Genomic DNA, 18,224 nt, shown 5'->3' on the forward strand with positions numbered 1-18,224 from the left:
AAACTCAGGAACCAAAACAAATGATATTTTAATACAACATTTTTTAAAGCAAAATTTAAAAATTCATGACAGGTAAAATATCATTTTATTTTATTTATTTATTTATTTATTTTTTTGAGACGGAGTTTCACTCATGTTACCCAGGCTGGAGTGCAATGGCACGATCTCGGCTCACTGCAACCTCCGCCTCCTGGGTTCAGGCAATTCTCCTGCCTCAGCCTCCTGAGTAGCTGGGATTACAGGCACGTGCCACCATGCCCACCTAATTTTTTGTATTTTTAGTAGAGACGGGGTTTCACCATGTTGACCAGGATGGTCTCGATCTCTTGACCTCGTGATCCACCCGCCTCGGCCTCCCAAAGTGCTGGGATTACAGGCTTGAGCCACCGCGCCCGGCCCAAAATATCATTTTAAATAACGTCTTACATGACCTGCCTCATCTCCTTCATCTCAGTCCCAGCCCTGGATTCTAGAGTCTAGAGAATTTGAACTCAAGTCTGACCAATTCCGAGTCTGTTCTCAACACCCCCAGCCCATATGCTACCCCTAGACCCAGCTATGCAGAAGCTTGAACAGCCCTAGTATGAGCCCTGCATTTAAGCCACCATTCATAAGGGAGGAGAGAGCACTTTGGGATCATTCTCAAAAAGCTTTGGGCAGATCACTCTGTGTGGCTCTGCCTGGGGAGCTAGGTGAGCAAAACTGGCAGAAACAACCCATTTGCTAGCTCCAGGGCTGAGAGCTCTTACCTGGAGAGGAAGGTGAGGCTGGGAGAAAGTTTCTAAGAGCCAGGACCTAGCAAGGGGCTCAGGCTCTCCCAAGTCCATCACTGACCCAAAGCCAAACCCAAGCCAAGAGCCCCAGGTGGAGAAGAAGGATGTGGATTCTACAGCCAGGTGGCTTCTAAACAACCAGGGAGACTCTCTCAACCTTGCCCCTCACTGCCACATTCCGATATTAATGCCTTTGTACCCAAGGGAAAGCCGAGGTCTAGGCAAGAGAGATGAGCTGTCCAAAGCGGGGGCAGCACCAGAGCCTTCTGGGGGCTTCTCCATGCACCTGCCTCCCCTGCCCCTGGAGAAGAGCAATAGCTGCCTCTCTGTGGTCAGTTCTCTGGGTGTGGGTGGGAGGCCTTGGACCTCCTAGGGGTCTAAGTCCATCAAGAGGCTAAAGGTCTAAAAGAAAGCAACACCAAAGGACTGGGCAGGCAAGGACTGGAATTGGAAGCGAGACATTTCAAGAGGAAGTGGGAAGCTGGGGGTGGGAGGAGTTGGGGGCCTGAAAAGAGAGCCCAGAGAAAATGGAACTTGGACACTGGGGTGGCAGTTCTGGCTCTTGGTTAAGACTGAATGATCCTGGGGACCCTGGGCCTGGATGCACCCTTATCACACTAATTTCCTTTTTTTTTGAAGCTCCCAATGCACCCCTGCCAGGCCCTTGGGGAGGGGACGAAGAATTGCTGAGGTCAGGGAGTGGGTGCTGGGGAGAGGGGCCTGACTTCTGCTGTGTGACCAGGGGCTCAGAGAAGTTGAGCCTATTGCTGAGGCTCACCCCCAGCTCCTTTAGACCTGGAAGCCCTGATGTCCCACCCGACTAGCCAGGCTTCTTTCCCAAAGGCGGGAAGGTAGGGTGGACTCAGGGCTCCCTGGATATGAGTAAAATACCAGTTCCTGGGATTCTACCCAGCTAAAAAGGAGCTCAGGTGAGCGCCCAAAAACCTCTTCAGCTGTGGACAGGGTGAGTTGCAAGACCCTCCCCGAAAATGGGAAAATCAGAGACGAGGCATCTGCATGGGGCTGCAAATCCCCAAATCGGAATAAAACGATGAAGAGAGGGCTAAATCCTAGAGTAAATTTCAAACGAAAAAAATCGCACCGCACATTCTAGATGATAATAGATGCGGGTAACGTAACACTAATGATAGTGTACTGACAACCTGCTGATATTCTTGGGCTCCAAGAAGTCGGGCAAAACCGGCTGGGGCGGCAGGAGGTCGGGCTTGGCTGTTCTTTCCCACCGGGAGCGGGAGCGGTTGGAGCCACCCTCACTGCCGGCCGCTCTCAATCGATCGCGGCTCCCCTCGCTCTGAGGCTTCACTGTCTTCGCTGGGTCTGGGATCCAAACCCCAACCCAAGAGCCAAAGGCCAGAAAAGGCCCTGGCGTTGCCAGCTGCTTGTCGCCTTGGGGATGGGCGGCTAGGGACCACCCGGGGCAGAGGAGGATGCCGACGCTCTGGGAACCAGGCGTCCTGTGGATGCTCCGCCAGGGACATCGCCCTGGCTGACAGGCGGGTCGTGGGGCAGAGAGGGCTCGCCGTCGTTTTCAGTGAGGACCTCGGTGCTCCAGGAAAGATGAGATTCCTCCGGGGATGCCGGTGCAGGCCTGGAAACAGGAGGTGGAGTGGCCGATGGGGAGGGAAGTGGGGTCTCCAGAGATGCCCAGAGCAGGAGCGAGGCCAAGCTGGGGGCTGGCCTGGATGAGGCAGGGCAGCCCGCTGTCCTCTTGATTTATGGCCCCCTCCCCATCCACCAAACTGAAATAAGCGGCCGGCCCGGCCCGGCCCGCCGCGGGAGGCGCCCACTGCAGCGGCCGCCGCCGATCCCGGGCCTGGGCCTCCCGCCCTCCCGCCTCCCCAACAGCTTGCAGCCGAGCCGGGCCACAGTCTCCCGGGAGCCGCCCGTCCTTACCCCCAGCCCGGCCGGCGGCGGGGCCGCTTCCAATCTGCTGGCGGGCACAGGGGGAGAGCGCGGGGAGCTGGGCGCGAGGCCACAGCCGACCTAGCCAGAGGGAAGAAAAAGTTTTTGCCCCACCCGACCGCGCGGGGCTGCCCGCCGGAGAATTTTGGGTTTGGGGGGGCATGCGGGTGCCTCATGATTTGCTGCGGTCTCGGACGCTGAGCCCGAAGTAGGGGCCGGGGTGGTTTCCTGGGGGCTGGGGGTGGTGGCAGGGGCACACGGGCAGGCCTGGAAAGGCCTGGCTTCCCGGGGATGCGGCGGGAAAAGGGCGCTTCTGACCCGCCCCGCCTCAGCAGGCGTTCGGACTCCGCTGTGTAGGCCCTTTAGCCGCAGACCCTGGCTGCGATCCCTGAGGCTGTGCAGAGCAGGATCCAGGCCCGGGACACACTTCGGATCTGTTGGCGGTCCTGGGCCCCAACACCCGGGGCCGACCCTAGAAAGGCGCTGAACTGGAGCCCTTGATGGTGCGGGAAGGGCGAGGGGGCACCTGATTCACAATGAAAAGGCCACGTTTCCAGAGCTGCCTTGAAAATGCATCCCCGGACGAGCTCTGGCTCTGCGTGGAATCAGAAGCCGTTAGCAGGCATCTACACTGGCACTCGGAAGCTCTAGCGCGGATCCTGTTCAGAGGTACAACAGCACCAGCCCCCCAGGAGGTGCCCATGGGAGAGGCCATCAGCGGTGGGGAGAGGGGTTTTCTATTTCCTTTGTCCCTTGCGCTGCCTCCCTTGGGCCACACAGAATTCTCGAGGTCTCCCTAACGTCCCAGACACCATCTTCCCGAGTCCTCCAACCTCGCCCTGAAGTGAAGCCATCGTCTGGTCACTTCCCGGGCAGACACCTGGCTTTCCCCACCCCCTCCAGGCCCACAGGGTCCCAAGAGGGCAGAGAGACAGGACTGCAAATTGTCCCACAGGGGAAACACCGAGAGCCCAACAGAAACGCCCCAAACAACATAACTTGAATTTTCTTCCCCACACTAGAAAAGGGGTTCTTGGCGCGTGCGAATACACACACACACACACACACACACACACACACACACTTCTTTCTCCGCTGGGTTTAGTCCCTTTCTGCTGCTGGAGGAAGAAAAACGGAGGAAGAAAAAGGATCCAGACAGATCTTCGGACGAATAATTTGGATAATTGTGGGAAAGGGTCGGGGAGCACTAAAAAAGCCCAGCGCACATCCCAGCCCACCGCAGCGGCAGCCGGCTTGGCCCCCTCCCCGCCAGCCGTACCCCCCTCGGCTAATCACCCTCATTAGGAGCTTCGTCACCGGCCTAATGAAAGCAAACCGTGTGGAAATCGCCGGTAAACAGTTGGGTCTGTGCTGTAATTAATTCAGTGTCTCTTTTAATCAAACTGAAAGGGAATCGGGCAGCGGCTTGCGGAGCCGTGACATCACCCCCAAAATCGGCCAGAGCCAATCAGCGTCATCACTCCGGGGACACGTGGGCGAGTCTCCTTTAAAAAAAACACAACACAACGAAAAAAAAAAGAAAGAAACAAAAAAAAAAACCAGACCCAAAGTAAAAGTGACACAAGTTCATTTTTTAAAGGAAGGGGGGGAGGAGAAGGCGCGCGCGGACCTGCGGAGAGCTGCCGCCAAGGAGCAGGGAGGCGCTGTCCACGGTGCTGACGGGCCCCCGGAGCGGCGAGGGCGCGGAGAGAGAACCTCCCCGGCCAGGTGGAGCGTCATGAGCCGCGGGCCGCCGCCGCCGCTGCCGCTATCCGCGGTGCTGATGCCGCCAGGTGCGCTTCGTTCCGCCGGTTGCTAGCGCGGCCGGGGCCCGCTGCTATCCGCGGTGCTGACCTCGCTGCGCTCGGCCACCGCTTGTCTGGAAGAAGCGTGCGGTTTGGATTTTTAAAAAGCCATTCTTTATTTAGATTCCAACATCCTCGCGTTTCTTCTGTGCCAAGGGGGCCCTCGGGCCGTCCGTCTCCCCCTTTGCTCTCCCCAACTTGGCGCGCCCTCCCTCCCATTCCTCCCTGACACTCCCACCACCCCCCCTCGGCTCGGCGGCTCGGCGCGATGCTGCAGAAGACGCACTGAGCCCTTTTGGATCTAATGCGCAGAGGAGGTTGGCCCAGAGCTCCCCGGCTCCCCCAAGGCTGAACTCCGTCCAAGGTGCCCGCAGGCTCCCTGCCCGCCTTCCCCATGCCAGCCCGCAGCTAGGGGCAGGGGCAGCGGCGGCTGGGGTTGGGGGTGGGTGGGGAGCTTTTGAGGAGGACAGGTCGCAGCTTGGCTATGGAAGGCTCCAATGGCTTTGGGATCGACTCCATTCTCTCCCACCGCGCCGGCAGCCCCGCCCTTCCCAAGGGGGACCCCTTGCTCGGGGATTGCCGTTCGCCCCTGGAGCTGAGTCCACGCTCAGAGAGCAGCAGCGACTGCTCTTCGCCAGCCTCTCCAGGAAGGGACTGTCTGGAGACGGGCACCCCACGGCCTGGCGGGGCATCCGGCCCAGGTTTGGACTCCCACCTGCAGCCCGGGCAGCTCTCAGCCCCGGCCCAGTCGCGCACCGTCACCTCCTCCTTTCTGATCAGGGACATCCTTGCCGACTGCAAACCACTAGCGGCCTGTGCACCCTACTCTAGCAGCGGGCAGCCGGCAGCCCCTGAGCCTGGGGGCCGCCTTGCGGCCAAGACTGGGGAGGACTTTAGAGACAAGCTGGACAAAAGTGGCAGCAACGCCTCGTCGGACTCAGAGTATAAAGGTAAGAAAGCAGGAGGTGAAAACTTGGGGGAATGTTACGTATTTACAAACTGGCATTTAAAATGAGTGCACATGGTGAGACATACACTCACTCACCTGGGGTCTCCCCCAGGGCTCAGATTGAGCAGTGGGTCTTCTCCGAACCTTTCAGCCAGTCCTGTGGTTATGCCTTTGAACAACAAAGTCTGGTGGAGAGAGTGGGGGCAGGGGAGGGATACTGTGTGCCCAAGGGGAGATCCCCAAAAATGCACAAAGCAAACTTTCTGAACTTTGTCTGGGACCCCTGCCCTTCGAGCAGTGCTGGTGGACAGGAGCAGTTTCCAATCAGGCCAGTGCCTCTCTAGGAAGAAACCTTGCAGAAGAAATGGAAGACCCAAAGTCTTCTGCTTTATAAGAGTGAAAATACAGCAGAAAAATTTCAGCTGGAGCCTTAAGAACAGTCAGAATTTTCTTCCCTTTAATCTACATTTCCAAATAGGAAGAGAAACTGGGCTTTTCCTCCCAATGGGCCCAGTGTGATACGGGTCCTGTGAGTCATGAAAAGAGGCACTCACTTCAAAGCAGAAACCTCAGCCAGGCAGCTTTCTGGGAGCAGGTCAGGGGGGCTGGTGGAGAGCAGAGTACCCGGCACCCCCACCCTCAATGGCTCTCATTGAATTTGATTTTAAGTGCCTTGAGCAACCAACACCAGATTTTGTGCAAGCTCCAGGGATTCCTGAGTAACCAGCCCTGTCTCCCGATACACTGGGGTTGTTGCCCCTCCACTTTTCTTTCACCTCTGTGAATCTTTGTTGTGTTAATTCCATTTTCATACCATCTTAACCAAGGAGATGAGATCTGGGTTAAAAGGAAGAAAGGTAAGAAAGAAGGAAAGAAGGAAGGAAGGAAAGAAGGAAGCAAGGAAAGAAGGAAAGAAGGAAGGAAGGAAAGAAGGAAGGGTGGGTCCCAAAGGAAGGAAGGAAGAAGAGAAAGGGAAGAAGGAAAAAAAGAATGCTTTAATTTTGTTTCTGACCCCCAGCCACTACCTCCACTTCAGCTGTTTCTCAAAGCCAGAGGCACAAAGTTCTTTCTAAGGAAGATGTCAAGGGGCAGAAGGTGAGGAGGAGTATGAGGGCTTCGTAGGAGACAGCCCTGCATCCCCATCTAGCAGAACACTGGGAGTGGGCAGAGGCTGTTCAGAGCTTTTTCAAGCATGTAATTGATTCCCAGAAATCTTTTCAAGGGACAAAATTTCCCTGTAAGGGCAACTTCTTTATTGTCTTGCCCTGCCTCCCCAATCCCTCATAACTCCTGGTCCCTATTTTGACCAAGTCATCACAAAAATGTAGGAAGGCTCATTTAACACTCTCCTTCCAACCAAGAATTCATTTGTGGATATGTCCTGACTCCAAACCGAAACCAGTCGGTCCTGTTGCACATCCAATTTTCTTGATTTCCTCCACACAAATGGCCTAGCCTCCTTCAGCCAGGCTGCGCTGACCATGCCTGGAAAATAGGCAGGTTTAGCGGAGCGGCCAGGAGGAGATCCAGAGGCCGGCACCTGGGCCCAGTGGCCCCTGCTCCTCCCTGGGGGCCTGCTTAGAAAGGCAAAGAAAACTTACCCTGGAGAGACACAGGCAAGGGGAAGGGGGAGGAGGGAGGAGGACATCAATGTAAATATATATTCATAATATCATGGCTCTTATTTACCATTGCAACAAGAACGGCCCCTCTTTAGTTAGAGCAAAGGAGACAAATCTTCCACCGTCCGTGCTAACGGCTGGAACTGGCGGTGGTAAAACAGTTTGGCCCTTGCCTCCTTTTATTTCTTTGCCCCCAGGAAGGATTTTGAGGAGAGATTTCGTTTAAGATAATTACAATATCAATTTTCTTCTCCTGTCTCTGAGGATATCTGATCGGGAGGTGATGAGGGCCAGCCGTCTACATATTGCTTAAATAGGTTTGGAGCGAAAGGGGTAGAAGGTCTTGCCCAACCCCCACGGCAGGTGCTGCTGCCTTTGCACCTAGTAAAGAAAGGAGCAGGGCAAGACCAAGAGGCCTTGTCTGGAGCATTTCTCAAATGTGGAGGGGACTTTTTCAGAGCTGAGAAACAGACAACTGGAGCCAGTCCGTGGGCATTTAAGCTGGCCCACTCTCCTGCCACCTTCCAAGCTGAGTCATTTCCTTTAAGGAGGACACAGAGGAAGTTCAGCCTCATCCCAAGTTTCTGCTATAAAGGCTCCTCAAACAATATTCCTTCGATAATATTTAAAGAAGCCGAAACTCAGCTTTGAAGTAAGGCGGTCGGCGACACTAACAGCTGGATCCAAGGTCCATGGAGAACCCACACCAGAGTTTTGTTCCCAGCAGGCAGGGTCGGTGGATGGGCCCGGAACTTGAGGATACTGAGATGTACCCTCTAGACCAGAGTCTGGGAAGCCAGGGCCCCCTGGGCTGAGCCTATTCCGGAGGAGGCCAAGGCAGAGCGGGCACAGAATGTGCACCCAAAGGCTCCAGCCCACGCTGGAGGAGGAACAGAAGAAAAGCCCCATCAGCTGACCCATTCTTCCTGACATCACAAACGCAACACCTCCCGACCCCCAACACAGACCTCGTCCTTGAGAAGTGGGGGACTTTCGTTAAGTAGCGCAGGAAATTAGGTCAAAAAGTAACAGTTCTACGGTATCAGGTTTGAGATGTGGATGTCTTCCTCAAACTTATTTCAGCTGTCTGCACAGACAGGACTCATGTCCCCCCATCCCAATATATCCCCTTCTCCTGATGGTGGCCATGCCCAAAGATGGGGAGCCCACAGGGCAGGGAGAGCCTGGTTCCAGCCTGGAGGAGGTAGGTGGAAAGCCTTAGCCTGCCGTTTCTTCTGTGCGCTCTCCTGGCTCACCAGGCTGGATGCCGGGCCCTCCTTGCTGCGAAGCGCTGCCTTTCCAGTGAAAAGTCTCCATCCCTAGTGGCTCAATTAACCAGATTATTGTTTCCTACAGAGAGAAATCACCTTGCATTCAGCTGAACCCTGTCACTGCAAACGCCACGCACAATGAAACTCACCATAAAAAAAAAAAAAAAAAAGAGAGAGAGAGAGAAGGGAGTAGGTTGGGAAAATAGATAAAAAAGGGAGCAGGTTGGGGGAAAGCCCCAGTCTGAGCCGCCAATTTTGGGGAAGTGGTCTAGTTGATTATATAATCGTTTTAGGAAGACAAGAGTGAGCATTGAGTTTGTTCGATTAAGTGTTTTCTGTCCAGTCAAAGCCGATCAAAAGTGTTTGGGATAAAGAAGCTACCCGTGTGAGGTCTATCTTTCAACCTCAGGAACTGGGACTCCGGTGCAGTTCTGTCCCCACTGTGGGGTGTAAACACACGATGCCACGCAGGTGTAGCAGGAGCAATGTAGTGGGCAATGTAATGACAACGAAACGCAGACCTGGGCAATGCGCGCTGCGCCCAAGGGGCAAGCGAGCGGCACAGTCGCTTATTCCTCCGAGTGCTCTCAGACCCGGCGCCTTCTGCCCAGCGCCCTGTGTAATTTGCAAGTGCCAGGAGAAATCATCACTACGAATTCGTATCCATATGGGGGCAACGCCAGGCGGGGCACAAGGATCTGTCCTTCAGGACAAAGAGTGGCTTCGGGAAGAGCAAGTTTTTGTCCCTCCACGCAGGTTTCTCTCCCCAGACCCCAGCCTTCAGCTTCCTCCCTTCCTGTCACTGCTGCAGCCGGGGAAATTGGGACTCAGACGCGGAGCCCACTCCGCCAGAAACCTCGGGTCTCCTCCCCTACTCTGGCAGGCTGAGTCCGGTTCCATCGTCGCGGCTCCGTTTATCCCTCCCGGGAGCGCGGGCGCAGCGCCGAGTGCGGCGCAGGGACTGGAGTTCTCGCCAGTTTCGGGTTCTTTCTCCCCGGAGTTGCCCGGGGATCTCGGCCTCGGGCGCTCCCGCCTTAGTCCTCTGTAGTCAGGGTTCATGTCCTGTTCCTGGGGCCTCAGAGGTCCCGGCTCCGAGAGGCCCCGGTGAGCTTGAGTGTCGTGAAACCACCGTAGTCGGAAGCCGCGGTTACGCAAACGCCACGGGCAGGAGCGGGAGGGTGTTGGCGGCCGCGAGGCCCGGCCCTGACATGTCGCTGTGTCCGCAGTGAAGGAGGAGGGCGACCGCGAGATCTCCAGCTCCAGGGACAGTCCCCCGGTGCGCCTGAAAAAGCCACGCAAGGCGCGCACGGCCTTCACCGACCATCAGCTGGCGCAGCTGGAGCGCAGCTTCGAGCGGCAGAAGTACCTGAGCGTGCAGGACCGCATGGAGCTCGCGGCCTCGCTCAACCTCACTGACACGCAGGTCAAGACCTGGTACCAGAACCGCAGGTGAGGCCCGGCTGCGGGAGTAGGGGCAGAAAGGGAATTTCCCCTTTTCTTACAGCTCCAAGAGCGGGCCAGGAGTCTACGGGTTGGTACTAAGGGAGGGCCCCTGAGCCTCCCCCATTCTGTAAAAGTGGGGAAACTGAGGCCCTAAGGGGAGAAGGCCTCGCCTGAAGTCCCATAGTGAGGGCCAGAGATGAGACTGCATTTGGTCTCCAGTGTCCAGTCAGTCCTCCCCAGGGTGGGTGGACAGACACATAGGCCACTGGAGATCCAAGTCCTGCCTTTGCTCAGTTGGAGGGTGGGGGTCTGCCTGGAGCCTCCACCTGAACCGGCCTGGGTCTCAGAAGCCCCAGGACCCGGGAGGGGTGACAGTCTCACTCCCAGGAAGCCTGTGAAGAGGACAGCCAGGCAGTGACCCTTGGGGTGTTAAAGCCTGTCCCAGACTGGGCAGCTGCCACAGGGGCCTCTGAGCTTCCGCGAGTCTCTTCAGGCCTCCGTGGCCTTTCTGGTCCCAAGACCTGAGCGGGAAACTGGCCTTGCTCCTTGGGGACAGGGTGACTGGGAAGTTGGTGTTGGGGCCCTGGACTTGAACCTGTTTCCTAATTTCCCTTCTGAACACACTCATCAGACTTAGATGCACATGTACAAAACATGCATCCACACAACCAGTGACACACTGAGGCACACATCGATACAACTTACAATCACACATGCACTCACACTTAGCCCCAGTCACTCGCATGCTCTTAGCAGAGGCAGGAATGGTGCTTTTCATAAACAAGCCTCAGAACACATCACCCCATTAATAATAAATACTGATTACTGCTCCAGGCATCAATAATTAAGGCCTGTTACAGTAATTACACAATTATGATGATGATGAATAATTCAGGGAGGGAAACAGGGCTGCTGTGGCTGAGCCCACCTTAGTGGGACCCCGGCTGGTCCACCTAGGCTCCACCCTGGCAGGTGGGCCTGGGGTCCAGGTCTGCCTTCTCCAAACCCGTTGGCTGGCCAAGGCCTCTGGACTTTGGGGCCAGACAGTGGGCAGGGCTTGCCCCAGGACTTGGACCTGGGTTCGGAGGGCGGCAGAGTGTAGGAGCCGGGAGCGCATCCTCTCCAGTTGCCATTTCAGGCCTTCTGCTAGCTTGCAGCCTGGCCAGCCTGCAGAGGAATCAACAGCATCCCCTTCCCTGACCAGGGCCCCTGGATCCCCACAGCCCTCTCCAGGGTGATCCCACCTGCATAAAGAGGCACGTGCAGGGAGGAGCCCCCCTACGAAGCTCCAAGTGCTCCTTCTGCGATCTCCTGGGGAGGGTAAGAAGCAGTTAGAGCCGGGGTTTGGGGTCAGACAGCAGGGCTTAAAACCCGGGCTCCTCTGCTTTTGAGGCCTTCTTGAAAAGCGGCCCAGACCTCAGTTTTCCTCTCTGTAAAATGGGGTAATAGCCATGGAAGGCCGGTGGAAGACAAAAGGAGAGGATGCGTGTAAGGCGTGTGATGGTGCCTAGCACTCCGTTATTTCCTTACAAATGAGTATGATACCTCTTGGCCTCCCTGCAGGCTCTCTGGGCCAAGCAGTGGGGAGGGGCTGGGGTCGCCAGATGCCCTAGTCCTGATCCCGTTATACGCGTTTATTTTGGCCCCCAGGACTAAATGGAAGCGACAGACGGCCGTCGGGTTGGAGCTGCTGGCGGAGGCAGGCAATTACTCAGCTCTCCAGCGGATGTTCCCGTCGCCTTATTTCTACCCGCAGAGTCTGGTTTCCAACCTGGACCCCGGCGCGGCGCTCTACCTGTACCGCGGCCCCAGCGCGCCTCCGCCCGCTCTCCAGAGACCTCTGGTGCCCCGCATCCTCATCCACGGACTCCAGGGCGCCAGCGAGCCGCCCCCGCCGCTGCCCCCGCTCGCCGGCGTCCTCCCGCGCGCCGCGCAGCCTCGATGAGGCGCCCGCCCGCTCCGGGGCCTCCTCCCGGGGTCTTGGCGCGACCCCTTCTGCCCACCTTTCGGAGGGCGCGGGTTCGACGCCCCTTCCTGGGAGGGGACCCTGCCCGGCCCTCCCTGGCGCCCCAGCCCAGTGTCCCCTGAAGGGCCAAATGCCAAGTCCACTGAGGCCCGGACCCCGGACAGCGTTTCCCCAGCCCCCTCGGCGTCCTCTTTCGCGGCCGCTCCGTCCGGGAGCCACCCCCACTCGCCGGGTGTACCTACATGTCTCTGCCCCTCTCCGCCCCCAGTCTCTGCCGGCTCCCCTAGGCGCCCCTTTCTGCCCAGGAGCGGGTGCGACTGATTCCCAGGCTTCGCTCTCTCCCACGCCCCTTCCAAGCTCCAGGAGAACAGCCCCTCTCCCCGCGCCCCTGCCAGGGAGAGAAGGAGAGTGCGGAGCCCCGTCCCGTCTCCCCGCCCCTCGAGCGCCTGGGCCGGCGGCTGAGCTGTACATATCGTGTGCAAAGTGTATATGAAGTTATTTATTCGTGACCCATGAGCCCGTGACCGTGTCCGTGGATTAGTGAGTCTGTGGCCTGTGCCCTCCCCCCTCCCAGGCGGGGCAGGAAGGGGCCGACGGTGCTTGCCCACCCACCCACCCCGACCCCAGCCCCCAGCCTCAGCCCGGGTCCCGGGGCTGCCAGGCCTCTCGGGTTCTCTCTTTTTTAAATGTGGAAATAAACTTCTTACAAATGACCAGGCGCCTGTCCGCGCTCCCGTCGCTCGGTCCGCACTCAACCCCTCTCCCATCCCTCTCCTGGGCACTCGGTTTCCTTCCATTCTCAATAACAAAACCTTCTTGTCCCCCTTCCCTTCCCCGGTGCAGTGGACCTGCGCGGGTGCCCCGACGAAACTCGCTGGGGCCGGGCTCTCCCCTCCCTGGCCTCAGTCTTCCCATCTCTACGGCGAGGCGAGCCCGTTCCTCCCCTCCTCCCCCTCGGCTCCATCTGGTTCCTCGCGGCTCCCAGACGGTCCCCGGGGCCGGGGCGGGGGTCCGCTAAGGGCCTCGGTCGGCTGCGGGCCGGGCTCCGGGGCCCTCGCCGAGCCGACTCATCTGGCCGCGTCAAGGGCCCCGGCAGCTGGTGACCGGCCTGCCGGGCGCGGGCCGACAGATGGGCTCCGAGGCAGCTCCCCCCATCACTCCCACCCTCCGCCGCGCGCCCGGCCACGCTCGGGCTCCCGACGCTCGCGGGCGCCAAGGCGGCTCCGGCCTCCCGGCCTCCCGCACCAGGCAGGACTCCGCGCGCCTTCGCTGCGAACCAGACGCCACATCGGGTAACCCCTCAACTACCACATCTTCTCACCTCCCCTGTACCCCGGGAGTAGGTTGGAAATGAGACCCAGAAGGGAGCCAGATAGCAGCGTCTGCCGCATCTCTTCTGGCTGCCCCAGGCTGCCGCTCTAGCATCTCAGGGGAGAGGGGTTTAAATCCCGAGTCAGACTCCAGACTTCAGTTCACGTTCAAAGGGCCACAGTCACCTGAGACTGTTCCCTCTCTGGGGAGGTGGGCGCAGGTGCTCCCCTCCCACACACCACCTGCAGCTCACCAACCCTCAGCGCTGGGAAGTTTTGGGGGCCGGCAAGCCGTGGCCCCTCTAGTTTGGGGGGCAGGGTTTCTCTGAAGATGGGAGCCGTGTTCAGACTATAACCCCTCTCCAACATCAGACCCACAGCCAGGTCCGCTACTGTTTCCTCCCTGCCCCCAAACACCCTCGCGCAGCAGCTTTCTTTCCCGGAATGGCGAGGGTATTATTCTAATTTTGCAAAATGCACAGCAGCTAATTAAGTCAAGGAGCCCCTCGGCTTTCGAGTTCTTTTGCATGTGAATGGGGGTTGGTAAATCCCCAGCTCTGGCTCTGGTGGGGGGCGAGGGGAGACTGTCCCCAACTCAGGGTTAATGAAGTGGGAAAGGAGTCTCTCATAGCCTCCTGCAAACAAAACCCCCCATGCAACAAACCCTGCCCAAATCCTACATGGATTGACTTAAACCCAGGGGATAAGTGCTTTAAATTAATCTCATTGAATAAGAATGAGACCAAACAAAACTCTTTAAAATCATATTAAAAATCTATCAAAGGACAACTTGCACTGGTGTGCTTTTCATTCTGTGAAAGTGAAGGAGAGAGACTGCAGCAACCACCCTCACATTTACACAGTGGCAGTGTAAATCACAGGCACATTCTCAACTATGTAATTGTCCTTGTACCTCAGAGGCGATTTCATATCTTACATTAATGAAGAACAAGGCTTCCCTACAAGTTTATAATTAGAATATTTTACATTGTCCTGCACATCCCATCTGTAATAATAACTTCACAACCTTTGCAGCAGTGGGCTCCTGCCTTCCATCCACTTAGAAGGCTAAATTGGTTTCTGTTCCCAACCCTGAGGCTGGGCGAGCTCTCACGTAAGAAAAAAGAGAATGAATGTGGGACCCCAACAGGCCTGACAATAGGAGAGGGCTGAGAAGGCATCTTCCCCCGCTCCGCCACTGATCCATTCCCCCTTACAAACGCCCACTCTACGGGGTGGGGGCAACAAAGTGGAAAAGAAGTTTAGAGCTCCCTGCTGGCCCTGAGTCGCAAGGGAAATTGAGGACGGGGCAAATTGAGAATTTGAGCTGATTTTAAGGGTACCCCACTGACCCCACACCGACAGGCCTTGCTCTGAATTCTTCCTACTACGGAGCGGATTAAGAGAGAATGTATAATAGTCAGGGGGAGGTTTAACAAGACCCTTTTCAAGCAGGGCAACTTCTCCAGCGGAAAAGCCTTACACTCCGGTCTCTACGAAGCAATGGTCGGATTTTAATGGCTTCCACTGACTGTGTACTGAAGAGCTGAAGGGCTAAGCCAGGGAGGCCTCTGGCAGTTTGGAATACACCTGCTCCGAAAGGTCTTATTTCCTTATTCCCCCTCTTCCCTTAAGTTCACCTCCCTTCACTCCAGGGGAAAAGAAAAAAAATCAAAGTAACCCACTGGGCTTTGTTTTTTAAACAAAAGTCCTTTGCTGAGATTTGGTTGGCTTGTTGCTTGTCTAAGACTGGACGGGGCTGTCTGCCCCACATTAGCACTGACTAAATCTCTCACTAAGGACCCTCTGCCCTTCAGTGCCTGAGAATGGGGCCCTTCTACCGCTAAGTCTGGGGCAAACGTGAGGATGTTTTAGATTCCAAAAAAAACATTCCACAAGCCCACTTGGGGGAAATGCTTTTAGTCCACAACATTCTATTAAGTGTCCAAATTCTGTGTGGCTTCAAATATGGGAACCAGGCTTACAACATACAGACATGGTGAGTTTGGGAAAATTTAAGAACAGGCACGATTAAACATACACACAAAAATTAGAATATGTACAGTGGAATTAGGCTAAAGCTTTGCCTAATTGATGCCTGAAATGTATAATCTGTCAAGAGCCATAAAGAGATTTATTTTAAGGTTATTTAAATTTAAACAATATTAACCTTAAATCTGTTAAATCCATGTTTCTTTATTAACTGGGGTAATATATTGATTCTGCTTAGAAACAGGCCCACATAGCATCTATGGCAAGAAACCCTCACCTTAGGAGTTAGCAGATTAAGTGCGTAAGTTTTGATCTTAGAACTATCATCACTCACACGCTGCACAATTCTAGCACTTCTCTTTCCCCCCAGGGATGCAGAACTCTGCCAATTCGCCCTTTAGTGGAATGACTACTATGGGGAAAAAAAGTAAGGTTTCTCTTTGATCATCCCCAATCACTGGCATTAATCCTGTTTTTCACACAGCTGGGTTTTGTCTATAAAGTTTGATCCCTCCTTGTCCCATCCAAATCACGTGAACCATTACACATCAAAATAAAAGAAAGGTGGCAGATTTGCCCAAAGTCAGTCTGACATGTGCTGCAGGGTTGTTGTTTTTATTATTATTGTTAGAAATGTCACCAACATTCCCTGTTAATTTGTATGTGACAGCCAACTCTGAGAAGGTCCCATTTTTCCACCTGCAGAGGATCCAGTCTCACTAGGCTCCTCCTCACCCTCACACAGGAGTCCTTGCCGGTGTGGGTACCTACTGACATTCACCTGTGTCTAGAACAGAGGCAAGGATGCTAACCCTCGCCCAGGTCCTGGCAGAAGGGCCACCTTGCCAACTCTCACCACCTCTCGTGGCCACCTAGGCCTGTCGTGGATCTGGGGGGATCTACTGAAGTGGTGCCTCAACAATCATCCTGGGGAGACCACAGAGAGCTGCACAGTCACTGCAGAGAAGCAAAGTGAGAAGGCGAGCGGCGGCGGGGAGGACAGGAGCTGTGCCCAGAGGTGCAGAGGCCTCCAATCCTTTCTTTTCTGGACCCCTCTGTGAGTGCCCAAATCTTACATTTATTGGGAAATCAATACGCTCTGGGGGGCCTCTTTCAAACCTCCCAGAAAACACAATGCCCCGGGGCGGGGGGGGGAGTGGGCAGCTGTGGCCTGGGTCACAACACAAAGACCCCCAGACCTTTCTTGAAGACAAGACGGGATTTGATGGGGAAAAAAGCTCGGGATGCTGGTGCCTTTTGACTTCAAAGGCAAATAATAAAAAGGCAACAGTAAATCAATTAGGACTGAGAGAGTGAGTTTTCTGTGGACATGAAAGAGGGAGCAATGCATGTAAATACAACATCGTGTTTCCAGAAGAAAGTAAGATGGCCCGAGAGCCTGAAAACACATTCGTATTTTTTGACCCAAACCAAAAACTTTTGGTCCTTTTTAACAGTACATTCCAACATCAAGAAAATAATTACTGATAAATATGTTTTCTTCTCTTTTCGTACAAATTCAATTCCAGTTTTTAACACCCTAATTCACAAAATTCATGCCACTGTATGCACTGATAGACGGGCTGAAGTCACGCTGTGAAACTTCAGAACGCAGTTAAGGGCAGCAATCAACCCCTTCCAGGCTGACACAAGGGATGTTCTTACATCAAGTCCTGGGTGCCACCTCATCCCCTGCACGTCAGCACCTGGGTGAAGGGAGTGCCTGGCACTGATGGGTTCAATACGAAACACAGACCCCTTCTGTCAGGAGCCGGCCAGCCTCTGTGGTGCCGACCTGCCCCCCTGCCCCCCTGCCCCCCTGCCCCCCTACTGATTTCTATCAGGCTCCAGGGCCTCCCACGGAGGAGAAGGGCTGTGGCCCCTCTGATTCTTGGGGACGCGGTATTCAGGGAAAGGCAGCAGTTATTTGTCACAAGCCTCCTCTGACAAGAACAGGACATCAATCCACTGCCACCCAGGGCTTCCAGGATCCACTCGAAGGCACGGAGAGATTTTAAACTTTCTGGGAAGTCTTGCTGTCCCACTGTAAATGTTTTTGGGTTTTTCTCCATTTTAATGTTTTCCCACGGCCAAAGCAGGGTGTTGACTGCAGACTGGGCGGCAGGGGCCGGCCGCCCGGCTCCCCGGGTGCGTTTTGCTGTCTGACCTTGGTGACGCCAGGCTCCATGCCGCTGGAGTATTCCGAACGCAGGATTTCAGCAAGGCTGTGTTTACTCTGGGTCTTCTTATGAAGGCCAGGCCTGAAAGAACAGTAACAGCAGAGAGGAAAAAGAAACTTTATTATTATTTTTCTTTCCCATTTGGAAAGAGGCTGATAGCAGCTGGTTCTGAGACTGTGAAGCTGACATTTTTGTATGAACAGAAGTACAATCCCTTCAATAGTACTTGTTTTGATATTCTATGCACCAGAAGATTAGATACGGCGCTGACAGATTTTCATAATGGTGGCAAAATATCATGGCATTTTTAAAAGTGAGGCTTTGTTCTGTGTTGTTTTCATGGGGAAAAAAAAAAAACTATACACCCTCATGCTCTGATGGCAAATGAGGTGTATGATACAGCAGTTTGCCGACGGACAGGGAAAAACCCACCGTCACACGCAACGACACGAAGCAGGGAAAGCTCGAGGTGGCTTCCCAGTAACCCCTAAGCAGCTTAGAGCAACTGGCCTCCTCATGGGCTCCTGAGGGCTTCAGGACTCAGCCCTTGGGAGCAGAGCCCAGCAAAGTCTATGCAGCCCTCCTGGTCCCACAGTGAAGCCTGGGATGACAGCCAGATAACTCTTTATGAACCTAAAAAACTCGTAAACAAATTTCTGACCCTACAAAACCCAAACCCAGGGCACAGCCTGGTCAGCGTCTGCATCTAGGCTTAGACCAGCAGCCTTCTGCAGCCCACACAGACCTGGGTATCAGAGGGAGGTCTCTCCCTACACTAAGCCACTTGGAAAATGCCAAAGGTTGAAAATCAATTTCAGATGTTGAATCCTGATAACTGTTTGAAGACAGCAATTTTACCAATGGATCAGAAGATCAGAGGGGAAAATCTGTGATGTTCAATCATACATAAGAAGAACATTTATGAAAACTGAAGAGTGAAATAATGTTTCTTAAGACAGGATTTTAACCAAAGCAACAACAACAAAACAA

The 18,224-nt window shown here is 55.0% G+C and overlaps 2 protein-coding genes across 2 annotated transcripts in view; one reads left to right on the forward strand and one right to left on the reverse strand.

The window, feature by feature from the left end:
• The first annotated feature begins 4,371 nt into the window (after positions 1–4,371).
• BARHL1 (BarH like homeobox 1) lies at positions 4,372–12,728 on the forward strand. The gene is made up of 3 exons (XM_032257688.1): positions 4,372–5,451; positions 9,570–9,792; positions 11,437–12,728. The coding sequence occupies exons 1-3, from the start codon at positions 4,986–4,988 to the stop codon at positions 11,729–11,731; spliced, it is 984 nt and encodes a 327-aa protein (XP_032113579.1). The 5' UTR covers positions 4,372–4,985; the 3' UTR covers positions 11,732–12,728.
• Positions 12,729–16,406: 3,678 nt separating this feature from the next.
• Positions 16,407–18,224, reverse strand: part of DDX31 (DEAD-box helicase 31) — a 76,741-nt gene continuing 74,923 nt past the window's right edge. Inside the window, 1 exon segment of the mRNA XM_032257689.1 lies at positions 16,407–17,315. Coding sequence (XP_032113580.1) covers positions 17,069–17,315 — 247 coding nt within the window. The 3' untranslated portion in view covers positions 16,407–17,068.

The sequence above is a fragment of the Sapajus apella genome, unplaced genomic scaffold (genome assembly GCF_009761245.1).
Source record: "Sapajus apella isolate SASKATOON/1434 unplaced genomic scaffold, GSC_monkey_1.0 scaffold97, whole genome shotgun sequence".
Lineage (NCBI taxonomy): Eukaryota > Metazoa > Chordata > Mammalia > Primates > Cebidae > Sapajus > Sapajus apella.

Bases quoted from the DNA above. Each gene is read 5' to 3' on its own strand.
- BARHL1 (XM_032257688.1), top strand. From the start codon at position 4,986: ATGGAAGGCTCCAATGGCTTTGGGATCGACTCCATTCTCTCCCACCGC. The intron at 5,452-9,569 runs GTAAGAAAGCAG...CTGTGTCCGCAG, and splicing joins GTCGGACTCAGAGTATAAAG to TGAAGGAGGAGGGCGACCGC. The intron at 9,793-11,436 runs GTGAGGCCCGGC...TTTGGCCCCCAG, and splicing joins ACCTGGTACCAGAACCGCAG to GACTAAATGGAAGCGACAGA.